At 37.2% G+C, this 11,494-nt stretch overlaps 1 protein-coding gene and 1 pseudogene across 1 annotated transcript; both read right to left on the bottom strand.

Annotated features, from left to right (window-relative positions):
- Nucleotides 1-355: 355 nt before the first annotated feature.
- LOC130723448 (uncharacterized) lies at nucleotides 356-2,038 on the bottom strand (annotated as a pseudogene).
- A 286-nt stretch (nucleotides 2,039-2,324) lies between these two features.
- Nucleotides 2,325-4,234, bottom strand: LOC130730098 (uncharacterized). Its single transcript, XM_057581992.1, has 2 exons — nucleotides 3,990-4,234; nucleotides 2,325-3,172 (listed from the first exon to the last, which is right to left on the bottom strand). The coding sequence occupies exons 1-2, from the start codon at nucleotides 4,137-4,139 to the stop codon at nucleotides 2,537-2,539; spliced, it is 786 nt and encodes a 261-aa protein (XP_057437975.1). The 5' UTR covers nucleotides 4,140-4,234; the 3' UTR covers nucleotides 2,325-2,536.
- Nucleotides 4,235-11,494: the final 7,260 nt, after the last annotated feature.

Below are 11,494 nucleotides of genomic sequence, written 5' to 3'. Positions count from 1 at the left end.
GGAGGAGAGTGATGTTGCATCCTCTGCTGCCAATGACATTGAAGTTGCAGAGCGAGAAGGCTGAACTTCAGATGGATTTTGGGAAATTGAGGCTTAATTGGGGTGAAATTAGTTAATTAGGACTTATTTAAGGTTTTATTTTGATTTTCAATTAATCATGAGTTGGAATTAGTTTTTATTAAAAAAAAAAAGATAAAAGCCACGTGAAAATGTTGACAATGTAAAAATTAAGACACATCAGACCAAAGCACACTTTGTCCTTAATTGGATTAAAAAAAATATTTTTAGGGACCCAATTTGATGTGAAAATTTTACAAGGATCAAGACTGATTCCCTTTATAATTACAGGGGCCAATTGACCATTTAAGCCCATTTTTTATTTAAAATTTGGGTTGGCAGACTGATGCATAAAACACCAAATTTGGATACACGAGAACTATTTTACCCCAGGAATTTAAGCTTTCTACTTCCACCTTTTGATTCACATAAATGGTGGAGCCAAATTATTTAATCAACAAGTAGAAAATGTTTCTTGTGCTACCTTCCACCAAGTAACTAACAAGAACATATATATTTTCAGGCATCACTTACTCTACCAATTCTCAGATAAATTGGAAACTTGGCAATCTTCTGGCCATCTTCACCCCAAGCAAGTTTGAACTTTTCAACCACATCCTCCCTAAGAAGCTCCACTCCCTTCTCCTTTGCTGTCTGATATGCTGACCATGATCTTATATAAGTAAAGAAATCATCCAAATCCATCACAACCTCTGTCACAAACTCAAAAGGTCCTGTGTGATCAACTTCATCCACAGACTCAAATGGAATTTCAATGGTTCTATACTTTTTTTCCAATCAATCTACAAGCTGGATCCCAATAAGATTTCATATAAAAGAAATAACATTGATGAAGGACAGAGTCTACCACATCACAAACTCTGGGCAAATCATAATACCAAGCAGCAATGACTCCATGAGGTTTCTTGAGAACCCAATTAACTTGTTCATAGAAGTTTGGGAGGTCAAACGGTCAAACCAGTGTAGACCTTGAGCAATGGTCACAAGGTCTATGGTTCCTTGAAGTGCTACCTTTTGGGAGGGGTATGCTGGTACATCACATTGGGGAGCTTGGTTGCAAATTCAAGCTGTTTCTCACTAACATCCGTGGCTATGACATTCTGGTATAGTGCAGCTAACTGAAATTACCAATTCTATTTTGTCAGAACAAAATCAATTCTTATAGATTGTACATTGTATTATTCCCTTCATTAGTATATATGTGTGGAAATTTATTAGACTGGACAAAGGCTTCCAATTTGGAATGCTCGCCCAAGAAACATCCAAGTCGGGTAACCCTCCTCTAAACGACTCCTTGGGTTGTGGCGAACAAATGATCTTAGCAAAGAGATCTCGAGGCGGGCTATACACACTCTTAGAGTGGTCAGCCCGATTTCAAGGACTTTTGGGTGGTTCACTCAGATCAGACAAGTCTTCGCATTTTATGGCGACCTTTCTTCCAATATGGCGAGCCATCCTCTCATTTTAAGAATGACTCGCCCTTACCGTCTCATTTTAGGAATGATCAGCTGATGTACAGGGTCAGCTAATGTATATCATTCGCCAATATATTACTTAAAGCGTATATGGACTCTTGAGTTGTATTTATGTAAGGTCTAAGGGTCTAATTAGAAATCAGAGTTTATACTTTTCCTACTATAAAAAGGAAAATGTCCACTTGTAACCAAGGAAAATGAGTTGTTTGGATAAGAAATGGGACTTTCTCAAGTTACAACTCATCCATCACCATCATCCCCTTCATCAAAATTTCTTAATCATCATGTTCCACTTCAACCTTAAACCACCAGTGTTTCCCTTAACCAGAAACCACCACAACAAGCCCATGTCCAACACAATTAATTCCAAAGCCCCCTTCTCCTTCTCCTTCTCCTACATTCTACATAGTTCATACATCCAAAGTTTCACCAAGTACACAATTCACTTCACAATCTCTAAGCTTCTTGGTTCGATGCTCATTCATGTTGGTTCAAGTAATCACCTAAGTATGGTGATATCTTATTCTTTACCATGTTATATTTTTGGCAGAATGAACCAAGACATATAAGTGCATTTATAATTGATGGTTTTTGAAAGTGGAAGAAAGTCAATGAAAGAGTAAATTGTCTTTTACTAGGAAAGACATGTGGGGGAAAATCCTAACTCATGAAATAGAATGAATGTAAAACCTTGTATCTCAATATATCTAAAGGTTATATGGAAAATAAGCATCAAGAGGAAGTGTTCTTGGCAGAACAGCAGAAAATGGATTTCTAGCAATTTGAAATTTGGTTGGCCATGGAAGCATAAAACAAAATTGGATACACGAGGACTGTTTTACCCTTGGAATTTAAGCTTTCTACTTCACCTCTTCCTTAACAATCAGCTCAATAAATGATTCAAATAGTATCAATAGAGCTAAACTATTTAATCAACAAACAGAAAATGTTTCTTGAGCTAACTATCAAGTAAGAACATATTTTCAGGCATCACTTACTTTTCCAATTCTAAGATAAATTGGATACTTGGCAACCTTCTGGCCATCTTCACCCCAAGCAAGTTTGAACTTTTCAACCACATCCTCGCCTAGAAGCTCCACTCCCTTCTCCTTTGCTGTCTGATATGCTGACCATGATTTTATATAAGTTAAGAAATCATCGAAATCCATCACAGTCTCTGTCACAAACTCAAACGGTCCTGTGTGATCAGCTCCATCCACAGGCTCAAATGGAAAATCAATGGTTCTGTAATTGTTTTCAACCAATCTGCGTGCTTGGTCCCAATAAGGTTTAGTATCAGAGCCATAAAATTGATCAAGGACAGAGTCTACTGCATCACTAAGTCTAGGCAAATTGTAAGACCACGCTGCAATGACTCCATGTGGTTTCTTGAGAACCCAATTGACTTGTGCATAGAAGTTTGGGAGGTCAAACCAGTGGAGACCTTGGGCAATGGTCACAAGGTCTATGGTTCCTTGAGGTGCCACCTTTTGTTCAACCTCTGCAATGGACATGGTTGAAGGGGTATGCTGGTATCGCACATTGGGGAGCTTTGTTGCAAATTCAAGCTGTTTCTCACTAGCATCCGTGGCTATGACATTCTGGTATAGTTCAGCTAACTGAAAATACCAATTAGTTTTGGTCAGAGAATAAGCAATCCTGAAAATTGACAAATTAAGAAGAACTCCTTATACCAATATAGAAGACAGCATACACATGTAAATTCAATGTTCCAATTCATCACTTGACTCAGATTGAGCTGAATTAGCTGTACCTAAAGTTCTAGTTTCAAATTCAGTTATCTAGTGGTCATTGAGTCTATATCCAGGTACATACATCATTACATGATGATGTGATTGAGATATATATTAGAATTTTGGAGGTTTAACTCAAGCACAAAAGTCAACTAAGAGATGAGAGTTGTTTTACTATTTATAAGGGAAATTTTGGTCATATCTAGTCAATGTAAGATTTCCGACACACCTCTCGTACTCAGGACTTGACATTAGAAACGTGAAATTTGAATGATTGAACATACACTGAATGACCCATATGAGAGGTTTCTAACAAGAAGATCTATGACTATGATAGACTCTATAACCATATGTAATTTTAGCATATAACAAACATATTATAAATAGCAAACATATTATAAATAGCATGTACTAAATGTCAATTATAAAAATATGATTTATGGGTGAACCGGGACTGCCTGCCCTAATAGTAAACATATATTATATAGCTTTTCTGAATTTTTATTTTATTTCGAGTTTCATATATAGTTTATAATTATAAAAATACCTATATAAAGCAGCATAAAAACAGCAGATATTTACTAATTATAAATTGCAATGAAATAAATGAAAAGAGAGAAGATAAAGAGATATGTGCAGGGAGGTGATAAAAGTAAAGAGTTTTAAAGGAAGGAGGAGTCACCGATTTGGCAGCTTGGCCGCTTCCGGTGGCAACATCCCAAGCAAGGTTGTGAGAGGGGGTTTTTGAAGCAATGAATTGGAAGAGCTGCGGTGGATAACTTGGCCTTGCACCTGCATATTGTTTTGCCTGTTTCACAAACAGATTTGACATCTCTCTCTTAATTTTCTCTGATTTCTTGATGAGAATGTTAGGAACAATCAAATTTGCATCTATCTACCTCTCTTCTTCCACCTCATCATTTATAGAAAATAATTTCTTCAAAAGTTAATTTCACATCCAATAAAGAGCCATGTGTCACGAAAAGAATTCAGTTTCACTAATAAAAAAATTGACACCTCAATTAAAAATTATCACTAGTTCACACGTGTTTTTATCGACAATGATTTGGGATGAAAATTATTTTAAGAGTAATAAAATAGATGATGTGATCAAAGAATAATAAGAAAAACTAAATTAAAAAAACTGGTTTAAGTTTGTAAAATTAGTATAAGTCAGAAGAAGAATCAAAACTTTCTTCTATTTTAAGTGACATATACCATGACATATTTGTACTCGGAGTCCAAACGTCATGTGTGGTCAGTGGTCACTGATTGCATTAAGATTCCCCAAGTCATGTGGCATGGACGGACCCATATTGGGGCTAGGTGTGGCTTTAGCCCAGTTTTTTTTTTTTTTTTTTAATTTATATGCTCTCACAATTGTGTGGTGCTTTCATTATATTCCCTTCTTGAATGTATTTGATACTGCGTCTGTTGTTCATATCTATCATGAAATTAGTGTTCACTCAAATTATTGTGCTCATCATGTCATCCAATACAATACATATATAAAGAAGAATATATTCAAACATATAAATTATAATAAACGGCAAAACCTTCACTCAGCACTTTGCAAGCTACTCAAAAAATTCATTAGAAGAAATTTTGTTGTAACTTGCTATGTGTTGCTGTGGATTTCTCATGCACCTCCTATTTCTCGGCCTCCGCTATTAGTGTAGTATAGATTGTTGTCTTCCTATTGTATTTTCCCTGTTTTATTGTTCTTGTTTCTTTATTGTATTGTTGTTTTCACTTTGTTTCTTTTGTTATATTTCGTTGTAAGCCTAGTCCTTCTTGGACTGTAAACTCTTCTATTTCCATGAGAAACTTTCTCTCATGGTTTTATCTATAATATTTCTCTTGTTCAAAAAAAAATATTTTCAATATATTTAGCCTATAATTTCTTTATGTTTAGCCACACTGATATATTAGGTCTGGATTCGCCCCTGTCATGTGGTCATGCCATGGATTGATCACTTTAGTTCTGTATTTTTCTTTGAATCACTTTTATGAATCTTTTAGACAATCTCATCATAGATAAAGTATGAGACAATATTCGAAAAAGTGTGCTTTTAGCACTTCACATACAAGCAAAGTTAATTATATGCAGTGGCGGAGTTTGACATAAATATTTGAAGGGCCAAAATGATATGCAAGTTTGAGGGTTGCGCCTACCGTGTGTCAGTTTGAAACTGACACACGGTGCTTCAGTTTTACTATATGAGTGATAAGACAAAAATAACCTTCCTTGCTCAAATTTTTCCATCTTTCTCCTTCCATCATCACCAACTCACACTGGGTTTTCTGCTTTGGATGGTGGTTACTGTGGTTAGGCTTTGCAATAATGGGGATGGGTCGACCCGTTTCCTGCAAGCGAACCAGATCTGGTTGTGTTGAGTGGTGGTGGCGGCGTTGCGGTACGCAAAGGAAGTGGTGGCGGCGCTGCCAGGGGAGAGGGTTACCCATTTGTTTGCACAATTTCTTTTTGCCATGCAGTTATGGGAAACAATGGCAACCACTGAAGCTTTAAAAATCAATCAATTTCTTTCATCATCACCAAACAACAGAAAGAAACAGTGGCAATGGCATGGGTTTTGGAGTTTTTGTTTTGAGTGGAGTGGATTTTTTCATGTTTTTTTATTTATTTATTTTCTGGTTCACCTATGCGTTATCTGGGTTCCTTTACATCATCTAGGTTCTTGAAGATGCATGTTTTATTTTCTGGAAAAAATTCAGCGAACTTGATCCAGAGTTGTAAAAGGGTAACCTTTTCTTTTCTTGCTTTGCCTAAATTAGGTTTGAGAAGATCTGAAAGTTGAAACAGTGGGCATTGAGAAACAATAAGAAAACAAAAACATGCAATTCCCAGATATGAAAGTTTTGATGGTTAATGATAAGTGCCAAATTTACCTGATTTTCTATATTAATTTCGGCACTTATCTGTTCTAAATGTGTACGTTATCTTTCAAATTATCCCTCAATAAGGTTAATTTAGTAAGTAGATAGTTTTTATATAGATAAATGTAAGATATGCTAGTTTTATCATTTAGACTCTTTGGTTTTTATTGTAGGAGAAAAGTCAAGAAGATCCAACCATTTGAAGATCAAAAGGGCTAAAAATATTGAAGTCCGCTTAAGCCAAATGTTTCCTCGCTTAAGCCAAATTACATGACAGTAGCAGTGGTTCTGGAAGACAATTCGGCTTAAGCGAGAATTGGTCTCGCTTAAGCCAAAGAACTTACCTGAAGGTGAAGAAACCTGCTCGCTTAAGCGACACCTTTATCACCTTAAGCGAAACTGTTGCCCTGTTTTATAAAAGGCTCGACCAGATCAGAATTGAGGTATCTCTTGACCTATTTTGGACTTTTGAGAGAGAAAACTTCAGAGAGAAGAAGGGAGGAACTTTGGGAGCTTTGATTCACCATCCATCAAGCTGGAATCATCACCGAGGACGGCACGGATCATAACTTTCGTCTTAGTTCTTCTTGTAAGCATAGCATCCATGTCTATGGATAGCTAAACTTCTCTTTGTTGGGTTTGGGTGTAATACTTGACTTAAATGTATCCATCTTAGTTCTCTTTCATATGAATCTATTTTATCTCTTGATTTCAATGATATGATCTTGATTTTAATGCTTGTTTTAGCTTGATCAACTAGAACATGATTTGAGATTTGATATGTGAGTGAAAGCTACATATTTGAATTAGATTTAGGTTGTATCATCTAATTTACCTGATTGCTAGACATAGGGTTAGGTTTATTAGTCGCTTGACATCTGAACTCATTACGTTTTGCTTCGTTAGTTATGCAAGACATCGATAATTAGAGAAGTGAATCGTTAATCTGCTCATGTAAGAAATTAATGAGATAGATAAGAACTGATGTGATGAAGTCAAGAATAGAATAGGTTGTATGTGTTGAATTATAGGATATATGAGAGTTGATGTGTGAACCCCAATCCCAACAGCTTTCTCAATCTGTTTTTAAACACGTTTTTATTACTGTTTTATGTCCACAACATTTCTCAAAACAATCAACCAAACGCTTCTTGAACTCTTTGCTTAAGTAATTTAGCTAAAGAACGGCGTTGTATTTCCAATTCCCTGAGGACGATAAAAACCCTTTACTATACTACAATTGAATCTTGAAAGGGATTTGAAAGTAGTTGTGGTAAATACCTTTCAACAAAATGGCGCCGTTGCCATGAATTTCCTTTCAAGTTCATTCCAATCAGATAAAATGGTCTGTGGCTGATCCAAAAACCAGTCTTTAGCTTGCCCAATCAAAGTCAAGGGAAAGAGCCTCAGGAACACAGCTTCTTCCTCAGTTTGTGTAAGGCCAGCAGTGCCACAAAGTTCATAGAACTTTGTCAAATGCGTGTACGGATTCTCATGGTCCAAACCAGCAAATGGGTTGGCATACATTAGCTGCACCAATCCGGACTTCATCTCAGGTGGCTTCTCATTACCTGCAGGTCTTCCGATTCTTGTCATATTCCTCGGTGTGAAGTTCACAAAACCTGCATTGTCATCTCCATTTTCACGACCTGGAGTAGCTGCCATGATGTTTTGTTCTTGATTTCTTGAAGAGATTAAAGAAGATGATGCTTCTTGTTCCTTTCTTTCCTTAGCTAATTGTTTTCTCCTCTTTGTCTTGCTATTGTTCCTTCTAGCTGTAGCTTCGATCTCGGGATCGAACAACAGTTGACCAACTGAAGTTTTACCTTGCATACACAAAGTGAAAATACAACCTAACCAAGAAAGTCAGTAAACAAGATAATTAAAGATAACAAAAGAAAGAAAATTATCTACTATATCAACCATTGCTCAAGATAAGAAACTAAAGCAATGTTTTTGTATTGACGCAATTCCCCGGCAACGGCGCCATTTTGTTGAAAGATTTTTCTACACTGATACTACTTTCAAAATCCTCAAGATTCAATTGTAGTATAGCATAGGGTTTTTGTCGTATCCGCAGGGAATTGCTAATACAAATGTCGTTCTCTAGTGAAATTACTCAAGCAATGGATTTCCAAAAGGGTTGATGATTTTAGTGATCAAATGCTAATGTAAATTAAATAAAGCGAGAATAAAAGTTGATTGATATCAAGAGAGAAAGCTGTTGGAATTGGAGTTCACCGTTTAACTATTAGTGTCCTATGATTCTACATGAATATTCATTCCTATCCATGATTCATCTACACCATTTCTACCCTACTTCATTGATTCCTCACATGAGTGGATATCTATAACTTACTTTCCTAAACATTGATTCCTCACATGCATAGAAAAGCTAAGTTATCTTTAAGCTCGGATGTTTAAGGGACTAACAAACCTAACTCTATTCCTAGCAATTAGATTTATTAGATGGTTAACTCTAGGTCGGACTCTAGACGTTGTAGCTTCCGTTCTTACGCCGAATCAAGCGATATGTTCTAGGTGCGCAAACTAAAACATAAGATTAAGAACAAGAGAAAACTATTGAATCATGTAATAGAAACGATATTTTCATATAGAAATCAAGAAGAACAAGTCATAGTTAATGGCTACATCCAAATCCAACAAAGAAACTTAGCAACCCATATCCATGAATTGCTTACAAATCTTACAAGATGAAACTAAGGTGAAAGCGGCGACCCGTACCATCCATCGTGCTGGAGACACATCGAGGACGGCACGGGTCGCCGCTTTCACCTTAGTTTCATCTTGTAAGATTTGTAAGCAATTCATGGATATGGGTTGCTAAGTTTCTTTGTTGGATTTGGATGTAGCCATTAACTATGACTTGTTCTTCTTGATTTCTATATGAAAATATCGTTTCTATTACATGATTCAATAGTTTTCTCTTGTTCTTAATCTTATGTTTTAGTTTGCGCACCTAAAACATATCGCTTGATTCGGCGTAAGAGCGGAAGCTACAACGTCTAGAGTCCGACCTAGAGTTAACCATCTAATAAATCTAATTGCTAGGAATAGAGTTAGGTTTGTTAGTCCCTTAAACATCCGAGCTTAAAGATAACTTAGCTTTTCTATGCATGTGAGGAATCAATGTTTAGGAAAGTAAGTTATAGATATCCACTCATGTGAGGAATCAATGAAGTAGGGTAGAAATGGTGTAGATGAATCATGGATAGGAATGAATATTCATGTAGAATCATAGGAAACTAATAGTTAAACGGTGAACTCCAATTCCAACAGCTTTCTCTCTTGATATCAATCATCTTTTATTCTCGCTTTATTTAATTTACATTAGCATTTGATCACTAAAATCATCAACCCTTTTGGAAATCCATTGCTTGAGTAATTTCACTAGAGAACGACATTTGTATTAGCAATTCCCTGCGGATACGACAAAAACCCTATGCTATACTACAATTGAATCTTGAGGATTTTGAAAGTAGTATCAGTGTAGAAAAATCTTTCAACAGTTAAGGATCTACAATGGAGGAGATCTGGTTTTGTTGTTCGAACGGTGGTGGTGGCCAGGGAGGGAGAGGGAGGTGGTGGCGGTGCTGCCATGGGAGTGAGAGGGGTGGTGGCAGCTATGGGTTCTCAGATCTGGTTTGTGTTGAGTGGTGGTGGTGGCTTTGGGTGGAGATGCGAACCAGATTTGGTTATGTTGAGTGATGGTGGCGGCGTTGCGGTACGCAAAGGAAGCGGTGGCGGCGCTGCCATGGGAGGGAGAGGGAGGTGGTGGCGCCGCTGCCATGGGAGTGAGAGGGGTGGTGGCGACTAAGCATTGGAAGAGACAAGGGTATTTTAGTAAAGTTATATATATTTAATTAATGAATTATTTTTATTGTTAGTTGATCTGGACAGTTCAAATAAATAACATTAAATCTAATGGTGAAAAGACAAACTGAAGCACCGTGTGTCAGTTTGAAACTGACACACGGTAGATGAAACCAAGTTTGAGGTAAAGCATATAATTGACATGAAATTTAGCAGGTTTTTATAGATTCTACAACAATACAACTTAGGCTAAAAAGTATGTTATTTCTTGTAATGAACTAAAAATGCAACGTCCTAATATCCATTGTAATTTTCATTTTCATGATGTAATTTTGAAATTTTACATTTCATTGTAATTCTCAAGGCAATTGTAGTGATGGAAATAGAATGTGATAAAAGTAATAAAAACAACATTGACAAAACTCATTACAAAACATCTTTGTCTTTGTCTTGGGGGCGCCTACCGTGTGTCAGTCTGAAACTGACACACGGTGCTTCAGTTTTACTATATGAGTAATAAGACAAAAATAACCTTCCTTGCTCAAATTATTCCATCTTTCTCCTTCCATCATCACCAACTCACACTGGGTTTTCTGCTTTGGATGGTGGTTACTGTGGTTAGGCTTTGCAATAATGGGAATGGGTCGACCCGTTTCCTGCAAGCGAACCAGATCTGGTTGTGTTGAGTGGTGGTGGCGGCGTTGCGGTACGCAAAGGAAGTGGTGGCGGCGCTGCCAGGGGAGAGGGTTACCCATTTGTTTGCACAATTTCTTTTTGCCATGCAGTTATGGGAAACAATGGCAACCACTGAAGCTTTAAAAATCAATCAATTTCTTTCATCATCACCAAACAACAAAAAGAAACAGTGGCAATTGCATGGGTTTTGGAGTTTTTGTTTTGAGTGGAGTGGATTTTTTTCATGTTTTTTTATTTATTTATTTTCTGGTTCACCTATGCATTATCTGGGTTCCTTTACATCATCTAGGTTCTTGAAGATGCATGTTTTATTTTCTGGAAAAAATTCAGCGAAGTTGATCTAGAGTTGTAAAAGGGTAACCTTTTCTTTTCTTGCTTTGCCTAAATTAGGTTTGAGAAGATCTGAAAGTTGAAACAGTGGGCATTGAGAAACAATAAGAAAACAAAAACATGCAATTCCCAGATATGAAAGTTTTGATGGTTAAGGATCTACAATGGAGGAGATCTGGTTTTGTTGTTCGAACGGTGGTGGTGGCCAGGGAGGGAGAGGGAGGTGGTGGCGGCGCTGCCATGGGAGTGAGAGGGGTGGTGGCAGCTATGGGTTCTCAGATCTGGTTTGTGTTGAGTGGTGGTGGTGGCTTTGGGTGGAGATGCGAACCAGATCTGATTGTGTTGAGTGATGGTGGCGGCGTTGCGGTACGCAAAGGAAGCGGTGGCGGCGCTGCCATGGGAGGAGAGGGAGGTGGTGACGCCGCTGCC

Source organism: Lotus japonicus, chromosome 1 (assembly GCF_012489685.1).
Source record: "Lotus japonicus ecotype B-129 chromosome 1, LjGifu_v1.2".
NCBI lineage: Eukaryota > Viridiplantae > Streptophyta > Magnoliopsida > Fabales > Fabaceae > Lotus > Lotus japonicus.
The sequence above is the reverse complement of the archived record's forward strand: the minus strand, read 5'-3'. Positions and strand labels throughout refer to the sequence as shown.

Coding starts and splice junctions, on each gene's coding strand:
- LOC130730098 (XM_057581992.1), bottom strand. CDS start 4,139: ATGTCAAATCTGTTTGTGAAACAGGCAAAACAATATGCAGGTGCAAGG. Junction 3,173..3,989: donor GCGGCCAAGCTGCCAAATCG/GTGACTCCTCCT, acceptor TGGTATTTTCAG/TTAGCTGAACTATACCAGAA.